The sequence below is a fragment of the Phocoena sinus genome, chromosome 11 (assembly GCF_008692025.1).
Source record: "Phocoena sinus isolate mPhoSin1 chromosome 11, mPhoSin1.pri, whole genome shotgun sequence".
Taxonomy (NCBI): Eukaryota; Metazoa; Chordata; class Mammalia; order Artiodactyla; family Phocoenidae; genus Phocoena; species Phocoena sinus.
The window spans coordinates 36274088-36296636 of record NC_045773.1 but is presented as its reverse complement, the minus strand read 5'-3'; the positions used below and the strand labels follow the sequence as shown (position 1 = coordinate 36296636).

Below are 22549 nucleotides of genomic sequence, written 5' to 3'. Positions count from 1 at the left end.
GACAGTTAAGGCTGAAGAAGAATATGGTGTTCCACAAAGATCAGGCCAGAGAAACTCCATGTGGGAGGCACAGACAAAAGAGATGGTCTTGCATGATTCTTTACAGGAGTCCAGCTTCAGAATCTCACAGTAAGGCCCCCCTCCATAAAACCCATGAGAAAAAGGAAGGGTTAGGGAAGTTGACAGAAAGGTTAGAAAGAAAACCAAATATCTAGCTTAACCTTTCATGAACTACAAGAAGTTATGACTTGGTATTTTACAATCTGACATCCTTAAAATGGCAAATAAAGATCAGATTAACAAGGAAAAAGAAACGGGTAAGAATAATGACTTACTTCACTACAGTGGTAGTACTGATTTTTTTTTTTTTTTTTTTTTTGTAATTTACCATGTAGAAATTACCTAAATTAGATTTAAGGAGCATTCTTAAATGCCACGTAAAACAAAATAACCTGGACAGCAAAAAGAATAACATGTTTTGCCAAGCTATATAAGTAGTTATTTTTATCTATGTTATCTAAAGCCAATATAGTACAAAAAAAGCACTAATCATACAATTTACAAATGAATTTTTAAATGTTATAAAATAGTTAAAGCTTATAAGATAATTCATACTTGACAGCTTAAAGAAACATTTTTCTGCACTTAAATCTAAAACAAAATAAAAAGAAACTGAGAAGGTGTCTCCAGCTATAAGAAGAGTATCTACCTTTTTCTTTTGGCACTACCAGTATCAGAGGTTGCTGAAGAAATCATGCTGTCTCCATCCTCAATGTCATCTCTCCTGGCAAGCTCCTTCTTCTTTGCCTAAAACAGAGCAGACCCTGGGAGTCAAGCTCACTCTGCCGAACACTTCTAGAATATATAAATATTAAAAGACCCATGGCCTCAGATGTGCTCCAAGGTGTGCTCTCAGAAAGGATTCAATAAACTCATGGACACTGTACAATGATTAATCAGCCTTAAGATGTCCCTTCTCCTAGGACCAACCCTACCATAACAGAAACAGTCTAGAACCAAAGAAATAAAACCTAAATGACAGAATATCATCTGTGATTAGAGGGAAACTTCCGGACAACCCTAAAATTACTCCCCAGGGACAAATCCCTGCTTCTTCCACTCACAAAGCTAAACCAGTCTAAACTATTATTTCTACTCTACATGGTCCTGAAAACTCTTAAAAACATATTCAGCAGTACTTGTGGCTGAAATGAATGATGTGATATTGCTGGAGGGAAATCACGTATCTTAAAAAAACACACTCAAAATGTGTTAAATTATTTCAATTATACATACAACAACTTAGCAAAACCAAGAAATCATACCTGCATGACTTGTTGCAGTTTTAGAACTCGCTTGTAGATGGCTGAGTTGGGAACATTATAGCGTTTGGCATTTTCAAACATTAAATTCAGATCACACTCCAAATGATCTAAAGTTTCATATTCTTGATTCTTTAGCTTTGTTCTGTGAAAGACAAACACATGGCTAGAATCTTCCATTATGAAAATTATGAAACACACTTCCTGAAAGTCCAGTGCAAAAATCCTGACAAGCACTACAAGGTACCTTTACCAGTGATACTGATTAGAGGCCTAAAAGTGACAATTTCAAAATACAGAGTGAAGAGGCAAAAGCACCGTTTAGACAATATGACAATTTAACTGAAAATCCAAAAGAATAAAACATTACAAGAAGTAATAAGAGAACCTAGTAAGGTGGTCACTTACAAAGCAAACATATTAGCAAAAATCCTAAGAGAAAAATCCTGTTAGTGGCTAACATGCAAACCCTAGGAAGAGATAAAAATCAGGGAGGTTTTAAGCTACCTTAATGAAGAATCATGGTGATCTACACATTTTAGAAAATAAGAGGCCATTCCACTTGATGAGGGTTAAAGAAAAGAGAAAGTACTGGCAACTCCATGAAGGAGCGTTTAGAATAATACACATTTAACCTCCAGGCGAGCTGCATATGGGCAATGAAGAGCGGTCCTTTTTGTTTTTTGGCTGCGCTGTGCAGCTTGCGGGATCTTAGTTCCCCAACCAGGGATTGAACCCAGTCCCGGCAGTGAAAGCGCTGAGTCCTAACCACTGGACCGCCGAGGAATTCCCTGAAGAGCAGTCTTAAGATGATAAATGAGAGGCAGATATGTCAGAGTCCCTTCACTCCTCCTCCTCCAATACAAACATTTGTAATTAATTACGATAGCTTAATATTGAGGTTTTTACTTACCCTAAGTCTTAAGAATTCCAATAGCTGTCTTAGACACTAAGGCTATTACTAATACCAACTCTCATAAAGTCGCTATACAAAGTAAGGCTTATGTTAGAAAAGTCTAACTTGGAAGAAGGCTGCAGGCAGGTGACTGAGCTGGCTGAGGATTTGCCTTCTTTTGAACTAATCTACTTAATTAGACTGAATTTTAAAAGACTGAGGGAGAAAAGAAACTAAGGACAAAAATCAATTAAAAAGGAACCTCTTAACATCTACAAGACTGTCACCATCCTTTCCAAGGCAAAGAGTACAAAAAACAAATTTCTAGCCCATTTTCTTAATGAAAGGCAGCCTTAATTTCCATGTTATTGTTCATTTTTATTTTATTTTTTGGCCATGCGACACGGCATGAGGGATCTTTAGTTCCCCAACCAGGGATCGAACCTGTGCCCCTGCAATGGAAGTGCCAACTCTTAATCGCCAACTCTTAATCACTGGACCGCCAGGGAAGTCCCTCCATGTTATTTTTAAGAAGGCCAAATAAACTAATTTTCTATAACCTACTCGTGTCCAAAACCTCCAAAGTTTGGATTAAATAAAAACACCATAAACTTTACTGATCAAATAAGGAAAACAGACGTTACAAATGCAAAACCATAAAACATACGTTAGGCAACCTTATTCCTAGAATCCAGCAAGTACAAGGATTTTAATTCCTACTGTATGGAAAGCTAGTTATCTGCCATGAAAACATCATTTAAACACCAGCTTACTCTGACCTTGCCCATTTAAGGTAATTTTACTTGTGTCTTGCCTCTATCTGGGTATACTACAAAACCTAACCCACATTGTAAGAGTCACAAAACAACATATTTTATAACATTATTTATTTCCTACTATTGTTAATGATATTGTGGTGGTTCAAGCATTTTGTCTGGCTGAATTCCCAATGATCATTTTAACATTTTCTAAACAGAAAAGGGAAACCATGATGAACCATCTCTCAGGTATTGTTTCAGCTAATGAGTTCTCTAAGAGCTGACAATGCTTACTCTGGAGATTTAACTACAGACACAAAATTTAAATGCAAATAAACTGTTGTAATTAAAATATTAATAAAAGGTATAAGAAGAGAAATTCTTGCACAGTTATAAGAAAACGAACAGTTAAATTCTGAACTGCATGACTTTTTTTTTTTTTTTTGTGGTACGCGGGCCTCTTACTGTTGTGGCCTCTCCCGTTGCGGAGCACAGGCTCCGGACGCGCAGGCTCAGCGGCCATGGCTCGCGGGCCTAGCCGCTCCGTGGCATGTGGGATCTTCCTGGACCGGGGCACGAACCCGTGTCCCCTGCATCGGCAGGCGGACTCTCAACCACTGCGCCATCAGGGAAGCCCTGCATGACTTTTTATAATTCATAATCTGACACAAAAATGCCTAGCTGGGATATCTTTTATTTGCCTCTTGACTCTACTGCAGTACAAAGAACATCATTTGTAGTTAATCAAATTCATTTCTCATTTTTATATAGGAGTGATAGTTAAGCACACTTTAGACATGTGAAAAACATTTTTACCTTTATTATCTTTATCCATTTTAGAAAGGAAGATACATGTGCAGGCTCAATCACAAGAAAATAGATTTATACTGAGTAATGTAGAAGATATCTTACCTGATCTGTTGTAGTGATATGGGCATTTTAATTTGCTGATAATAATCAGGGTATTTTTTCTTTGAAGGCAAATGGAAAAAAGGTTCAGCTATTAGCTGCCCTTGGTTATTCCGACAGCTCCTAACTGTGTCGTAAAGCTGATAAAAAGGATTTGAAACATCCATAAATGAAGTAATGCTCTCTGCTTCCGACTCTCCTTCTTCATAACGTGCAGCTACAAAGACATAAAAGATATTTATAAGGGACAGCAGAAACTAACACAACACTGTAAAGCAATTATACTCCAATAAAGATGCTAAAAAAAAAGATGTTTATAAGGGGAAGAAACAAACATTTTTTTAAGCTCGTTTAACAACCTTCCAGATTATGCTATATGTATGTTTGAGAATACTGTTTTGTATGTTTGAGAATACTTGTTTTAAAAGAATAGTCTCTAGGCTTCATAAAGATGCTGTTAGTAATGCTTAGTAAAATTGTTATGTTTACTCAGAGAAACGTTACACAGAAATAGAATAGAATGTTACATGGTAAAAGTTATACCATCTTTAAAAGATTACAAAATAGTTTCTCTGCCATCTTCTGAGACTCCTTACTTATGTGTGCTTGGACAAGAAAAGGAGCAAGTAGCCATTCTCAGATCTCAGAACTAAAGTGACAGCATGTAGCTTAGGATAGTATAAATGTAGACGGGACTGATACTGACAGATGTGATTTAGCTTTAAGTCTCTTTGACTTTGCCCCACTGATCTATAGCATCCCTTAGGAATGATGTTTTCCTTTATTGAGAAAATTTTCAAGTAGAAACTAATCATAAGAACATCAAAACAAAACATGTAATCACTTCTACAGAAATACAAAATATATTGCTTATTTCTCTGAACTCTTAAACAGTATATAACGACCTGATTAAAATGGTTTCTTAAGGGATCAGGATAACCAAAATCACTATGTGTTCCCATGTTAAGTATGATAATCACTTATTAAGTACTTAGTTATTTATTAAGAGCTTGATAAGCACCACCCTCAGGAAATCCTAACATCACCACACAGAACAGGTATTGTCATTTCTTTTCCAAATGAGAAAACTGGGTATGAGGAGCTGATGACTGGCCAAAGTCAGCTAGCCTGCAGAGCAGTTGAGAAGGGATTTGGATTTAGTCATGGAGCTAGAAGGAAAGACAGAATTTGAAACTATGTAGTCTTTTCTGACTCCATTACCTCGAATCTTTTCATAAAGCTCTTCCACATCTTTTATTGAATTTAAACCTAGGTATATGTTTTATTGCTACTATAAACTGTATCTTCTTAAAAAATTACATTTTCTTTTTATGGCTGATTCCGGAAATGAAGATTTTTTTTTCCTCTCTTTTTTTTTTGTGGCTGTGCTGGGTCTTCGTTGCTGCACGCAGGCTTTTCTCTAGTAACAGCGAGCTGGAGCTACTCTTCATCACGATGCGCGGGCTTCTCATTGCAGTGGCTTCTCTTGTGGAGCAGGGCTCTAGGCGCGCGAGCTTCAGTTGCAGCATGCGGGTTCAGTAGCTGCGGCACGCGGGCCCCAGAGCACGTGGGCTTCAGTAGCTGTGGCGTGCAGGCTTAGTAGTTGTGTCGTGTGGGCTCTAGAGCACGCGGGCTAGGTAGTTGTGGTGCGCGGGCTCAGTAGTTGTGGCGCACAGGCTTGGTTGCCCTGCAGCATGTGGGATCTTCCTGGACGAGGGATTGAACCTGTGTCTCCTACATTGGGCGACGGATTCTTAACCTCTGGACCACCAGGGAAGTCCGAAGTAGATTTCTGTATAATAATCTTACATTAGCATTTTACTATTCTTATTAATTCTAATAATTCATCTGTAGTATTTTTTTTAATTTTTATTTATTTATTATTTTTGGCTGTGCTGGGTCTTCGTTTCTGTGCGAGGGCTTTCTCTAGTTGTGGCGAGCGGGGGCCACTCTTCATCGCGGTGTGCGGGCCTCTCATTGTTGCGGCCTCTCTTGTTGTGGAGCACAGGCTCCAGACGCGCAGGCTCAGTAGTTGTGGCTCACGGGTCTAGTTGCTCTGTGGCATGTGGGATCTTCCCAGACCAGGGCTCGAACCCGTGTCCCCTGCATTGGCAGGCAGATTCTCAACCACTGCGCCACCAGGGAAGCCCCGTCTGTAGTTTTTTAACTAGAAAACTCAAAAAATAATCTATCAATTGCAATCCTTATAAATCCTTCTTTTCTGTTCCTTATAACTTCACTGTTATCAGTGTATGCTGGCTAGTACTTTGACCAAGAGGTAACAACATTCTTAACTTTGTTTCTTATGGTAGGGGGACTGCTACAAATACTTCTCCAATGAAAATGGAGATGCCCTGTATCAAGTTAGTAAAGATCCCCTTCTATTCTTAGTTTGCTAAGCTTTTATCATGAATGGGAACTGAAGCATTAATCAAATGCACTTGCTAAGCCAATAGTATGGTTTTGCTCCTTTAATCTACCAATGTAGTGAATAATACTTTTTTCTAATGTTGAACTAACCCAGTATTCCTGGAATAAACCCAATTGTGTTATCATGTATTATCTTTCATATATACTGCTAGATACAGTGTGTTTATATTTTGTTTAGTTTTGGTTTTATATCAGATTCAAAGAATGAATTGGGAGGGGCTTCCCTGGTGGCGCAGTGGCTGAGAGTCCGCCTGCCGATGCAGGGGACACGGGTTCGTGCCCCGGTCCAGGAAGATTCCACATGCCGCAGAGTAGCTGGGCCTGTGAGCCATGGCCGCTGAGCCTGCACGTCCAGAGCCTGTGCTCCGCAACGGGAGAGGCCACAACAGTGAGAGGCCCGCGTACCGCAAAAAAAAAAAAGAATGAATTGGGGAGCTCTTTTTTATTCACTGCTGGGGTTTATATATAATTCTGTTCTTTGAATGTTTGGCCTGGTGTTTTCTATGCAGGAATATTTGTAAGTAGTAATTTAATTTCTTTAATGGTGATATAACTAATCAGCCTTTTTATTCTTGAATCAGTTTTTAGGCATTTATCATTTTCTAGGAATTTATCCATTTCATCTAAATTTTCAAATTAGTTTGCATTATGCTGTTCTTATATTCTTTTTTATTCTCTGTATGCTCCCCCTTTCCCCTAATATTTTTTGTTTGTGCCTTCTGTTTCTTTCTTGATAATCTCACTACAGATTTACCTATTTTATTAACTGCTGTAACAGAAAAACTTGGACTTTATTGATCTTTTCCATTATAAATTTCCTTTCTAATGAATTAACTTCTGCTCTTTATCTTCTTTTTTCTAACATCTCTGCTCTTCTTATTTACTTATGTTGGATGCTTATTAGTTCACTGACTTTCAACTGCTTTTCTTTCTAAACAGAAGCAGTCAGACCTGTAAATTTCCTTCTGAAGTATCACTGTAACTGCACTTCCACTGTTTTGATACGTATTATTTTCATTGTTATTGTTCAGTTTCAAGTAATTAAACTTCTATTATAATTACTCCTTTTAAAAATTGTATCTTTGGGACTTCCCTGGTGGTCCAGTCGGTAAGACTCTGTGCTTCCAATGCAGGGGCCCGGGTTCGACCCCTGGTCAGGGAACTAGCATGCATGCAGGCCACAACTAAGAGCCTGCATCCCACAATTAAGAGCCTGCATGCTGTAGCGAAAATCCGTGTGCTGCAACTAAGACCCAGAACAGCCAAAATAAATAAATACCTATTAAAAAAAATTAGTATCTTTTCATTATTAGTTGCTATCATAGCTGCATTGTGCTCAGAAACATGGTCTGTATAATACCTGATCTTTCAAATCTGGTGAAATTTGTTTCATGGCTAAGTACATGGTCAATTTTTGTAATATTCCACGTGAACCAGGGAAGAACATGTATTCTCTAATTGTAGAATACTTGTCTGTTATAACCATCTTGTTGTGGTAGGCTGAATGATAGGTCCCCACATACAACCATGTCCTAATCCACAGAACCTGTGAATATTACCTTATATGGCAAAAGAAACTTTGCAGATATGATTGAGAGGAATTTTGAGTGTGGGAGATTATCCTGGATTAATCTCTGGGCACTAAACATAATCACAAGGGTCTTTACGAAAGGCAGGCAAGAAGGTCAAAGGAGGAAGGAGACGGGGTGACAGATGCAGACTGGAGTACTGCGTCCTGAATGGAGAGGAAAGGGCCGTGGAATACAGGTAGCTCTAGAAACTGGAAAAGGCAAGGAAGTGTATTATCCCCTAAAGCCTCCAGAAGGAACACTAGCCTGCCAACAAACTGATTTTAGACTTCTGACATCCAGAACTGAAGAGAATAAATTTGTGTGGTCTTAAGCCAGTTAAGTTTGTGGTAATTTGTTTTGTTTTAGCAGCAATAGGGAACAAATACACTTGTGAGGAAGTGTAGTCATGTCTTCTGTCTTCACTGTTTTGGCTGTTTATCTAGCAATTGAGAGAAGCAGGCTCCCACTCTAAGGGCAATGTTTTCACTTTCTCCAAGAAGTTCTATCTGTTTGTTTCATGTATTTTGAGCCCTTTTATAATTTATCTTCCTCATACAATAAACCTTTTATCATTATGAGGTGAATCCATTTTATCTTTGGAAATGCATTGTTTGAAAGTCCATTTTAAGAGAAATCAACATAACTACCCTTTGGTTATTATTTGCCAGGTATATCTCTTTCCATCCTTTGACATTCAACTTTCCAGTACACAGTTTTATATTGAAGATATATCTCTTGTAACTAGCATATAACCTGATTTTTTAAATATATAATCTGGAACTGTCTTAACTGGAAAATTTAGGCCACTAACACTGATTTCTGATATAATTTTTGGAGTTGTTTCTCTCTATTTATCCCACTTTTTCTATGTTTCCTTTTGCCTTCTTGCCTTATTTTGTGCTGGTGGGAGAAGACTGTAAGCTTTATCTGTTTTTTCTTTTTCTATTGCTCACTTCATTCCTCTTCTTATAGTGACTGTGGATGGGTGCTCTTCTCCACCTCCTTCTGGACATGCAGTGTGGTTTGCCTCTAAAACAAATCACCTCAAGAGGCCTGGCCACACTTTGAATTCTTATGCCTTCTTTCCATCAGCTCTTTCTTGTTGCTCCAAGATCATGAGTTATCCTTTCTTTGCTATTTTCACTGTACCTCCCCCTAAGTTGTTTCCAGGAGCAGGAAGTAGAAAACCAAATACATTAAAACCTCAACTAAATTAAGGATAAACAGGTTCTGAATAACAGCCTGAAGAATCTACTACATACAAAGTTGGTTGGCATCTACTTTGTTTTCTTAATACCTGAGGTTACTAAATTAAGAATCCTCTTGTGACAAAGGTACTATTAGAAAAAAAAAACAATAAATGCTTTTTAAGAATTTTGTAAGTGGTATAGTCTTCCTTCTATTTGTTATACTACTATAAGGTTAATGAAGTAACCAAATGTTAGAAGGAAACCTAAACATAACATGTGTGTCACTTTTACAGTTAGCACAAAACAAAGATAATGAAGAGATAAATTTTCTTTCAATTTTTGATAAGGCCCGATTTAAGTTAAAAAAATTTTAATTCTGTAGATGAGTGTCAAAATATTAAATTCATACTCCAGCAGTCTAGAGTAATTATGAAATTCTATAGCCTGGGGACTTCCCTGGTGGCACAGTGGTTAAGAATCCGCCTGCCAATGCAGGGGACACGAGTTCGAGCCCTGGTCCAGGAAGATCTCACATGCCGTGGAGCAACTAAGCCTGTGTGCCACAACTACTGAGGCTACACTCTACAGCCTGCGAGCCACAACTACTGAGCCCCCACACGCCTAGAGCCCGTGCTCCACAAGAGAAGCCACCACAATGAGAAGTCCGAGCACTGCAATGAAGAGTAGCCCCCACTCGCCACAACTAGAGAAAGCCCACACGCAGCAACAAAGACCCAACGCAGCCAAAAATAAATAATTAAAAAAAAAGGAAATTCCATAGACTTAGTAGAAAATAAGACATAGCTAGAAAAATCTCTTGTGTCACACCTTTTTATAAAATCAAGAGTAATTTCATAAAATGAATTGCATATCTACATATAAAAATATTTACAGTAAAATAAAAAAATATTATATCACGCTTAGGAGAAAGACAATGAAATCAAATATACCTCTACAGCTGTTCTTTATTACTATTTTACAAACTGTGTACTTCTACACGGATTCCTAGCGCCCAATGCCCTTTGTTTCACTTGTTTAAATGAGAATTCTGCTCTGATCATAATTTACAGCTATCTTTAAGTCATAAGCTCTAGGTGAGAAAAAATTATAGTCTACTGAAAATATAAGCCTGGAAATCTAAGATGATGTGAATGTCTCCCTGGGATTTCCTGATGGTGTCACTAGCACTCACTATCATCATAGGTTTGAAACCAGAATCTGCTAAGGCTATCAAACTAATTGATTTTGCACAAATATTTATTTACTTTGATATATGCTTTAACACGAAATAAAGTAGTAATAAGCTCTCGATAAGTCTGCCAACCAAGAGTGCAATTAAAATGTAACAAAACAGGTATGTACTCCAAAAACAGACAAACTCCCGGCCAGACCAAAATAACTATAATTTTCCTTAACCAGAAGGATCCACTGAGACGCCACTTAACTAGTCACAACTTAATGCCTACCAGCTAAAGCAGCATCCTCTTCACTTTCTGAGCCATACTGAAGTGCCATGGTAATTGCTGATAAACGACCCCCTTGGACTGCTCGTTTATTACTACAAAGAAAAACAAGCAATTAGAAGGCAGGGAAAGATGTTATAATAATTTGGCTACTTTATAGGAAGTAGGGACTGTTAACAAGGCATTCACATCAAAGAAAGAGTTTCTATTCAACTGCCTCCTCAATTTACTTTGTACTTTTTATATTCCCCACAATCAATCTTAACCAAGATGACTAATTTTTTTCTCTTAGAAAAGAGGGAGTGGTGGTAGAAAGCCTAAAGCAGGCTACTTGCAATTTGTTTTTTACTTAAATGCAGCACTACTCCTTTTTTAATGAAAAATAAAGGTTCATTCATAATTGCTGGTTAATTCTAAATATGCTCAGATTTTACAATGAAAACAAATTCTATTATGAACACAAAATCTTTCAGCATTTTACCTCACGTTTTACTGGTAATATTAAACTCTACCTGACAAACAACTTCTGCTTAAGTGTTTTCTCAGAGGTGAGGTCAGGCCTACTATACCTTTTAAGTAAGATATCTGACAACAAATTCTCATAATAACCCAACTACACCCAAAAATATTACTTCAAGATAGTCATCAAGAAAATGCTAGCATGCTTATCCTCATAAACATGGGTCAGCTCTCAGACTAAACACACTCTCTCTCACCGGTAGTACTTGTTAGTGGGATTTCTCTCTTCACCAAGGCTGCCTTTACTGTGCGAAGGACCTGTCAGTCTGGCTGCAGCCAAATTTGATGGAGTCCTATCCAGAGACAAGGTTAAAAAAAACTCAGAAAACTGACAGCTGAAATCAGAATGCTGAATAACAAAAAGGAAACAACCATTTTCTTTTTCTTTTCTTAAAAAGAAACACTCAGGGACTCCCCTGGTGGTCCAGTGGTTAATACTTCACACTTCCACTGCAGGGACCCTGGGTTCCATCCCTGGTCAGGGAACTAAGATCCCACATGCCACACGGCGTGGCAGAAAAAACAAACAAAACAACACAAATATTTTTGAGTCTCTACTGTGCAGGAGGCTTTGCTCCAAAATTTGGGACTCTGTGGAAAAGGATAAACCAGGGCTGATCCCAGACAGCTTATGGTCACCACAGTGACCATAGGATTTAGTAACACAGCAAATGTCTGGGTCAGAAGAAAGCTTCAAAAGTAGCCAATCAATCTTTCCATTTCAGGTAGGAGGAAATGGAATCCCAGAAGTAAAAGACTTGTTCAAAGTCACAGTCCTAGCACAAGGTAAGCTAGGGTGAGACTTCAGATCTCCTGATACCTGGCTAAATATTCTTACTGCAAATATAAATATATACTACTATACATCATATACAAATGTAATATTACAGGCATACATTGTTTTATCTCGCTTTGCTTTATTAAACTTCGCAGATACTGCATTTTTTACAAATTAAAGGTTGGTGGCAACTCTGAATCAAGCAAGTCTTTCGGCACCATTTTTACAACAGCATTTGCTCACTTCACATCTCTGTGTCACATTTTGGTAATTCTTGCAATATCTCAAACCTTTCCATTATTATTATATTTGTTGTGGTGATCTGTGATCAGTGATCTCTGTTGTTATTATTGTATTATTTATAATTATTTGTAATTATACCATGAACCACACCCATATGAGACAGCAAACTTAATAAACGTTGTGTGTGTTCTGACTGCTCCACCGACCAGCTATTCCCTCGTCTTTCTCCCTCTCCTCAGGCCTCCCTATTTCCTGGGACACAACAATGCTGAAATTAGGCCAATTAATAACCCTACACTGGCCTCTAAGCATTCAAGGGAAAGGAAGAGTTGCATGTTTCTCGGTTTCAATCAAAAGCTACAAATGATTAAGCTCAGTGAGGAAGGCATGCTGAAAGTTGAGACAGGCTGGAAACTAGGCCTCTTGTACCAGTTAGCCAAGTTACGAAAGCAAAGGAAAAGTTCTTGAAGGAAATTAAAAGTGCTACTCCAGTGAACACAGGAATGATAACACAGTAAAACAGCCTTATTGCTGATATGAAGAAACTGTTAGATAGAAGGTCAAACCATCTACAACATTCCCTTAAGCCAATGCCTAATCCAGAGCAAGGCCCTAACTCTCTTCTATTTTATGAAGGCTGAGAGAGGTGAGGAAGCTGCAGAATCAAAGTCCGAAGTTAGTAGAGTTTGGTTCATGAGGTTTAAGGAAAGAAGTCATCTCTATAAAAGTGCAAGGTGAAGCAGCAAGTACTGATATAGAAGCTGCAGCAAGTTATCCAGAAGATTTAGCTAAGATTATTAATAAAAGTAGCTATAACTAAGCAACAGATTTTCAGTGTAGACGAAACATACTTATCATGGAAGAAGATGCCATCCAAGGCTTTCACACCTAGAGAGGAGAAGTCAATGTCTGGTTTCAAAGTTTCAAAGGACAGGCTGACTCTCTTGTTAGGGCTAATGTAGCTGATGACTTTAAGCTGAAGCCAGTGCTCATTTACTATTCTGAAAAATCCTAGGGCCCTTAAGAATTATGCTAAATCTACTCTGCCTATGCTCAACAAATGGAACAACAAAGCCTGGATGACAGCACATCTGTTTACAACATGGTTTACTGAATATTTTAAGCCTGCTGTTGAGACCTACTGCTCAGAAAGAAAGATCTGGAAAATAGTACTGCTCACTGAAAATGTACCCGGTCACCCAAGAGCTCTAATGGAGATACACAAGATTTGTGTTGTTTTCATGTCTGCTGACTCAACATCCATTCTGTAGCTTGGGGACCAAGGAGTAATTTCAACTTTCAAGTCTTATTATTTAAGCAATACATTTCGTAAGGCTACAGCTGCCACAGACAGTGATTCCTCTGACGGATCTGGGCAAATTCAATTGAAAACTTTCTGGAAAGGATTCATTTATTCCAGATGCCATTAAGTACATCTGTGATTCATGGAAAGAACATGAACATTAACAGAAGTTTAGAAGAAGTGAGTTCCAACCCTCATGGGTGACTTTGAGGGGTTTAAGACTTTAAACTACAGATGGGGTGGAAACAGCAAGAGAACTAGAATTAGAAATAGAGCCTGAAGATGTGACTGAACTGCTACAATCTCATGATAAAACTTCAACAGTTGAGGACATTGCTTCGTATGGATGAGTAGAGAAAGTAGTTTCTTTAGACGGAATCTACTCCTGGTGAAGATGCTATGAAGATTGTTGAAACAACAACAAAGGATTTAGAATATTACATAAACTTAGCTGATAAAGCAGCGTCAGGATTTGAGAGGACTGACTCCAATTCTTAAAGAAGTTCTGTGGGTAAAACGCCATCAAACAGCATCGCATGCTACAGAGAAATCATTAGTGAAAAGAAGAGAGAACTGATGGGGCAAACGACACGCTGTCTTGTTTTAGGAAACCGCCACAGCCACCCCAGCCTTCAGCAACCACTACCCTGACCAGCCAGCAGCATTAACAGAGGCAACACCCTCCACCAGCACAAAGATTACAACTTGCTGAAGGCTCAGACGATGGTTAGCATTTTTAAGCAATAAAGTGTTTTTAAATTAAGGCATATACACTGGTTTTTTAGACCTAATGCTACTGCACATTTAACTACAGTATACTGTGCATATAACTTTTTTTTTTTGCATATAACTTTTATATGCACTGGGAAACCAAAAAATTGTGTGACTAACTTTAGTGTGATATTCATTTTAATTGCAGTAGTCTGGAAAAGAACCTGCAGTATCTCCAAGGTATGCCTGTACATATATTTATATAGTACACGTTATATCTTTAATATACATTACACACAATATGATATACAATATATATGTATTTGTATAAGGCAACAGAAGTATATAGCAGTGTTAAGTCTTAAAAATTGTTTCTTTTTAAATAAAGCCCTTCAGCTGCAATGAAGGGACTGGGTAAGAGTTAACACTACTCTCTTTAGAATCACATTATCAACTGTAAATGTCATCTTGAAATGCAACATGCATCTTACTTTCCACTATACTGAGAAAATTTGGCAAATAATAAAGGTACAAGGATTTTAGACATTTTTTTAACCTACCTCATCCGAAGGCTTGACTTAGTCATTTCATGATGTTCAATTTCTGCCTTTTTCATATAAAATATTTTCTTAATAGAATTTGCATCCTGTTAAGATAAAATTACTTGGCTTAGAAAAAGTATAGAGAAAACGGGCAGTTTAAAATGCCCGCAATCACGTACTGGACACTTTCTACGGCACTCCTTCCATCTGGAGTAGACTTCCATTCAATATCCAGAAAGCTGCATCCTCTAACCTTTCCACAAGCCTCCAAAACATCTCCATAATTAAATACAAGTTGAAAAGCCACCTAGCTCTTTCACAATTATTCAGGTAAGAGACAAAGACCTAATGCTGAACAGGGAAAAGCAGGGGTGAAAATACAATGAACTCTACCTGTGTACACTAACCTTAAAACTGAAACAAAGGTCCACTTCTAAGATTAAAGATTAGGCATGTAAATTTAGGATGAATATACTTGCTTAAATTAACAGCATATATCAAATCCAAGTTTCCCTTCTCTCCAAAATTTAGTTTAGGAAAATTAATCAGACCAAGAAGTAAAATTCTTAACTGCATCAACAAACAATTAGTACTACACTATTAAAATGTCCTATCAAGGATTAAGAATATGAGGATTTCATTCCTGATTTCCACTCAAAGTTTCTTAAAAAGATACAAGATAAAAGTTAAAATTAACTACCAAAAGAAACTGAATCAGCATTCTGTAAATCTAAATGATTTTACTCCCAAAAGATTTTCTGACCATCCTTTGCTAAGTTCCCAATGATATTAATTCTAGAAATTTCTACAAGCAACTGTCATTACAGTTCATTATGTAGAAGGACTACAAAACTTCCAGGAGAGAACTGCAAAGCAATGAAATAGTCATTTTACTTTGTGTACTATACTACATAGATCGATTTTTATATCAGTGAGGTTTAAATGCAGGGACTACATCAATATTTAACTACAAAGTGGATCAAAAATAAACCTTGTCTGGCACAGAGAAAGACATACAGATGAATGGATTAGAACCAAGAATCCAGAAATAAACCCACACATCTAGAGTCAACTGATTTTCAACAGGGTTGCCAAGACAATTCAATGGGGAAAGAATAGTCTTTTCAACATAAGGCGCTGGGACAAATGAATACTCCATGGCAAAGGAATGTGGACTCCTACCTCACGCCTACCTCATGTATATAAAAATTAATTCAAAATGGCTCAAAGATCTAAATGTAAGAGCTAAACTATAAAATTCTTAGAAGAAAACGTAGGTGTAAATCTTTGAAGCCTTGGATTAGGTAATGGTTTCTTAGATAAGACACTAAAAGCACAAGCAACCTAAGAAAAAACAGACAAACTGGACTGAACCAAAATTAAATACTTTATTAAAATTAAAGACTTTTTTTTTTTTTTTTTGCAGCACCACTCAGCATGAGGGATCTTAAGTTCCCGACCAGGGATGAAACCCGTGCCCCCTGCAGTAGAAGCACAGTGTCCTAACCACTGGACTGCCAGGGAATTCCCAAAATTAAAAACTTTTGTGCAGCAAAGCATACTATCGTGAAAATGAAAAGACAATCCATAGAATGGGAGAAAATACTTGTAAATCATATGTCTGGTCTAATGTCCAGACTATGCAAAGGACTCTAACAACTCAACTTTTTCTTAAAAGACAGATAACCCAATTAAAAAATGGGCTGAAGACCTGAACAGACTTTTTTTTTTAAAGAAGACATATGAATGGCCAATATGCACATGAAAAGATACTCAACATCACTAATCATTAGAAAATGCTAATCAGGGAGTTCCCTGGTGGCCTAGTGGTTAGGATTCCAGGCTTTTACTGCCATGGCCTGAGTTCATTCCCTGGTGGGGGAACTGAGGTCACGCAAGCTGCATGGCACAGCCAAAAAGAAAAAAATGCTAATCAAAACCATAATGAGGGGGCTTCCCTGGTGGCGCAGTGGTTGAGAGTCCGCCTGCTGATGCAGGGGACACGGGTTCGTGCCCCGGTCCGGGAGGATCCCACATGCCGCGGAGTGGCTGGGCCCGTGAGCCATGGCCGCTGAGCCTGCGCATCCGGAGCCTGTGCTCCGCCACGGGAGAGGCCACAACAGTGAGAGGCCTGCGTACCACAAAACAACAACAACAAAAAAACCCATAATGAGATAGTACTTCATACCCACTAGAATGGCTATAATAAATCCAAAAATAGAAACAAGCATTGGTGAGGATGTAGAGAAATTACACTTGCACATTGCTAGTGGGAATGTTGGTGCAGTGGCTTGAAAAACAATTTGGTGGGGACTTCCCTGGTGGCACAGTGGTTAAGGATCCACCTGCCAATGCAGGGGACACGGGTTTGAGCCCTGGTCTGGGAAGATCTCACATGCCACGGAGCAACTAGGCCCGTGCGCCACAACTACTGAGCCTGTGCTCTAGACCCCATGAGCCACAACTACTGAGCCCACGCACCCTAGAGCCCACGTGCCGCAACTACTGAGCCTGCGTGCCTCAACTACTGAAGCCCACGTGCCTAGAGCCCATGCTCCACAACAAGAGAAGCCCACACACTGCAATGAAGAGTAGCCCCCACTTGCCACAACTGGAGAAAGCCTGAGTGCAGCAACGAAGACCCAACGCAGCCAAAACAAAACAAAACAAAAAAAAAAACCAAAAACACAACAATTTGGTGGTTCCTCAAAAAAATTAAAAATATAGTTACCATGTGGCCCAGCAATTCCATTTCTAAGTATGTATTCAAGAAAAATAAAAATATATGTCTGCATAAAAACTTATACACAGGGCTTCCCTGGTGGCGCACTAGTGGAGAATCCGCCTGCTAATGCAGGGGACACGGGTTCAAGCCCTGGTCCAGGAAGATCCCACATGCCGCAGAGCAACTAAGCCCATGAGCCACAACCACTGAGCCTGTGCTCTAGAGCCCGCGAGCCACAACTACTGGAGCCCGCAAGCCACAACTACTGAAGCCCGCGTGCCTAGAGCCCATGCTCCGCAACAAGAGAAGCCACCACAATGAGAAGCCCGCGCACCACAATGAAGAGTAGCCCCTGCTCGCCACAATTAGAGAAAGCCCATGCGCAGCAACAAAGACCCAACACAGCCAAAAATAAATAAATAAATATATTAAAAAAAAAAACGTATACATGAATGCTCATAGCAGCATTATTTATTATAGCCCCAAAGTGGAAGCGACCCAATGCCTAGCAACTGATGAACGGGTAAATGAAACATGATATATACATTTAATTGAATACTATTTGGGAATAAAAAGAAATACATGCTACAAAATGAATACCTTGAAAACATGATGCTAAGTGAAAGAAGCCAGTCACAAAGGACCACAAATTGAATAATTCCATTTATATGAAATGTTGAGAATAGGCAAATTCACAGAGACAGAAAGTAGACTGGTGGTTGCCTAGGGTTAGGGAGGTTGGGAGGAAATGGAGAGTGACTGCTAATTCATTGTAGTGATGGCTACACAACTTGGTGAATATACTAAAAGCCATTAAATTATACACTTTGGGTAAAATGTATAGTATGTGAACTTTGTCTCAATAAAGTTGTTATATAAAAATATTGGTCTCAGGCTTCCCTGGTGGCACAGTGGTTGAGAGTCCACCTGCCGATGCAGGGGACACGGGTTTATGCCCCAGTCCGGGAAGATCCCACATGCCGTGGAGCAGCTGCGCCCGTGAGCCATGGCCGCTGAGCCTGCGCATCTGGAGCCTGTGCTCCGCAACGGGAGAGGTTACAACAGTGAGAGGCCCACGTACCGCAAAAAAAACAAAAACAAAAATATTGGTCTCTACTCTTATCAATGAAAGCAACAACAACAAAACTGACCTTGAATACTTGAGAACCAGGCTCATTATAAGTTTTGGCATTTTTTGCTAGGAGATCTATATCTTTGGCCATTGCATGAACACTCTTGTAGCTTCCATTCTATAGTAAACAACAAAATATAGCAGTTCCTCTTAAGCAACATGACCTTTAAAAAAATAAACTCTACGTAATTTTAAACTGTCACCATATTCTAAGACTTCATTGGAAAGTACACATGTGAACAACATATAAAGTCATCTTCTCTTTTATAAACTATTACTATGGTCCACTTACAAAACAGTTTTTGAGATAGGTAACAAAACCAGAGCTACACTATTCTCATAAAAACAACTTATACTTTTTAAGAAATCAAAAAAGGTAAAAGTTGTTTTATTTAGCAAACATATAGTGTTTACTGTGCCTACCACTGTTCTAAATGCTTCATGAATACTAATTCATTAAAGAGTATAGACTTTGGAGCCAGACTGTCTGGATTCAAATCCTAACTTTTCTCATTAGTTGATGACTCAGGCAAGTGACTTACCATCTCTGTGCTTCAGTTTTCTTATCTTTAAAATGGGAATAATAACAGTATCTACCTCATAGAGGTGTTATAAGAATTAATTAGCTAACACATAGGAATTCTATCTAGGTGAGTGTTACTTGCTGCTATTACTGCTGGAGACAGAGGGAGGGGGGCACTCAAAGAGAACAAAGTCTCTATTTTCACTAACCTTACACTCTTAATGTCTGTTGTAGGTAACTTTTACTCTGAGATACACTAAAACTATTTGAAAGCAAATAAAAATAAACAACAAAGCTTTTGTTCCCAATGTACCTTTCACAATCAGAAATGGCGATGACCAATGCACTTTAATTTTTGTCCTAAGGTCAAGATTTACTATGCCAATGAAAACTTTCCTTTCCTTCCTACAGAAAAAAATGCAAAAGGGACGCGGTGTTTACTCCTCCAACGCTATACTCAGTAACATCTCTAATTTATTTACATTATATTGCTAGTAACTCCTTACAGAGATACCTGCTTCTCTGTTTTTCTAAAAGGCCCTAAAAAAATGACCACAGGCCAATCTGCCCTAAATGATGTTATTTTTACACATGGTCACCTTCATACCTGTATCCTCTGGGCAATGGTCTTGAGGTCTATAGGCTCCTTAATTATTGCATAATAGTCTGGATATTGCTGGAAGACAAAACCCAAGCATGCTTAATATGTAAAAGTATCCAGCTAATGAGAAAACAAGGAAGTATACTGACTGTCTGTTAAATCAATTGAGCAGCTTTGTGAGATTAAGGCTAAAGACACAGTCATACAGCATATTGTTTGTTATATTTGAAGCAGAAAGCATTTGATTTTTACAAGCTTCATGACATACCCAACAGCATGTTGTAGGACTTTACAGGTAGTATTGGGTAATTATCATTATATAACTAATACACCACAACTTAATGTTTTTAAATTTTCTAAATTCACAGATCACACAATTTTAAATTTAAGATCCCAAGATATCTATGCCAGGAAATGAAGCAAATGAACGTTTTTGAAGGGCTTATTATAAGCTCTTTTAATTTAGCAATCTAAATAGCACAATTATATCCTATTTCATATAAAATACTAAGGATCTACAAGAAGTCAGGTTGCAAGATTTGTTAGCTTCATGTCTAATTTAATGCTTCTCCTTATCTCAGTCAAAATAAAACACATTTTCAATGGAAATACATTAAAGAATCAAAGCAAAATTATAAACAATTTCTGATTTCTTATCAAATATTAGCTCAACAATAGAAAAAGAGTTAAACATGTTAGAAGAATATACTCGAAGGGTTTCACAAAGCCTGGAGTTCATTCACTGCCCTGAGTCTTTCCTACAGGTTTTATTCCTTGGAGAAAATAATTGAAGTCAACCAAAAATCAAAAGTTGGTCTCTTCAGTGGGGGACAAGTGTCGAGGAAAGTCAGACTGTGCTCTCCAGGCTTTTCCTACCTGTTCAAATCCTTGGAGCCCAAAAAAACAAAAACAAAAACAACAACAACGAGAGACCACAGCGTTCACTCAATTACTGGGCTAAAGGGATGATCTCATTTCATCTGATCCCTCAGCTTACCCCTCTCTACTTTCTTAACCCTATTCCTTTTCTTCCTTAGATCAAACCCCTTGCCTGCCCCTTCTCTTCAACAATTCTACTTCTGAGAAACAATTCAGAAGACAAATTACGGCAGAGACGCCCAGGCTAGGGTACAGCATAAACCAAGTTGTTGGCCCAGGTATACCCAATCTACCTCTCCCACTTAGCCAGTCTCACTCAGGAAAGATTTATAAAGGGAAGGAAAGGAAAGGAAAGACCTTCCAGGTCTCAGTCCTTGTCTTTCAAACTGTCACACCCCAAGGGACCAATGGGACTCTGCTTTCCCATATCAATTCCTGCTGCATGGTGTCCCTGAAAACCCTCCCAGAATGGGGGAACTGGGTAATAATGTTTTAGTCACCCAACTCACCCTTGATGGCTTGATCACTACTGATTGTATCATGCAGAGTAAAATAAATCCTGAGTAAAGACTGTACTCTTTTTTTATTTCTTTATTGTGGTAAAAAATACATAAAATTTACCATTTAAACTTTTTAAGTATACAGTTCAGTGGCTTTAAATACATTCACATTATTGTGCAACCATCACCATCATCCATCTCCAGAACTTTTCACCTTCCCAAACTGAAACTCCATACCCATTTAACAACAGCTATCCACCTTCCCCTCCTGTCATCCCCTGGAAACCACAATTTTACTTTTTCTCTCTATGAATTTGGCTACTCTAAGTACCTCCTAAAACAGGAATCATACAATATTTGTTCTTTTGTGACAGGCTTATTTCACTTAGCATGTGTTCAGGGTTCATTCTTACTGCAGCATGGGTCAGAATTTCATTCTTCTTAAAGGCTGACTAATACTCCATTGTCTGTATATACATTTTATTTATTCATTCACATGTAGAGGAACACCTGGGTTGCTTCCATGTTTCAGATATTGTGAATAATACTGCTCTGAACATGGCTGTACAAATACAACTACAAGGTCTTTGAGACCTTGCTTACACTCTTTTGGTATATATCCAAAGTAGAATTGCTGTATCATATGATAATTCTATGTTTCATTTTTGAAGAACTGTCTTACTGGTTTTTTCTTTCCTTGAAATTTTAAATGTATAACCAATATAATCATTATATTTTTCTAATCAGATCCATGCTTAGGACAGCAGTGGTCAGATATGCTTTATTTCTAATGTTGTAATTGTCCTACAACTAGTCACATTGTAAATAACTAGTCTTGTTGATGACTGATGGGTAAAGCTGCATGCTACGCAGCAGTCAACAAGCACTTCTAGCAAACTTCTGACATGCTGGGTTCCAATTACGTGGCAGGGACACAAACGAAAATATGTCAGTCCTTGTCCTTAAGAGTTAGATTAAAAAAAGAGAATGGTCACAATGGAGTTAAGCATTACAGGAGAGTACATCTAAAAGTATATCTTTATCTAGAAATATAAGAATGCAGAGGCCACAGAAATTTTTGTAGTTCCAAAGACTAAAGTGGAACTTTAGCTATGCTAATTGCTTCTTGGATGTGAAACCACAAGGGGTTCTAACACTTTTAAAGGGTTTCATTGGTCTAGAAACCCTCTTCCTCTTTGGGGTAGAAGAGTACTTATTAGGTCTCTCTCTCTTCTTTATCACCAGACGATCAAAGAGAACTAAGAGAGGAAGAACTCATTTATCTTCCTCTCATTCTGTCTCCTGAGTAGAGAATGTGGCTTCTCTTTTATACATAAAAGGTTTAGTTTAGCTGCTTATTTTATCTTTTTCTCCCCCCTCCCCTATTTGATCATTTAAGAATTACTAATCTTAGAAACAACCCAAATGTCCACCAACAAATGAATGGATAAACAAAAAGTAGTAATATGTGGTATATACATACAATGGATTCAGTCTTAAAGAGGAAGGAAATCCTGACACATACTACAACGTGGATAAACTACACTAAGTCAAA

General features: G+C 38.2%; 1 protein-coding gene across 16 annotated transcripts in view; it reads right to left on the bottom strand.

The window, feature by feature from the left end:
• The window catches only part of PBRM1 (polybromo 1), a 101530-nt gene that overhangs the window by 60580 nt on the left and 18401 nt on the right, over window positions 1–22549 (bottom strand). For all 16 annotated transcript variants that reach the window (XM_032647784.1, XM_032647780.1, XM_032647773.1 and 13 more), the window contains 8 exons: window positions 19622–19690; window positions 18511–18609; window positions 14653–14738; window positions 11255–11350; window positions 10542–10633; window positions 3888–4101; window positions 1326–1467; window positions 710–807 (listed from right to left, as the gene is read on the bottom strand). In XM_032647784.1, coding sequence (XP_032503675.1) covers window positions 710–807; window positions 1326–1467; window positions 3888–4101; window positions 10542–10633; window positions 11255–11350; window positions 14653–14738; window positions 18511–18609; window positions 19622–19690 — 896 coding nt within the window. The remainder of the gene's footprint in view (window positions 1–709; window positions 808–1325; window positions 1468–3887; window positions 4102–10541; window positions 10634–11254; window positions 11351–14652; window positions 14739–18510; window positions 18610–19621; window positions 19691–22549) is intronic.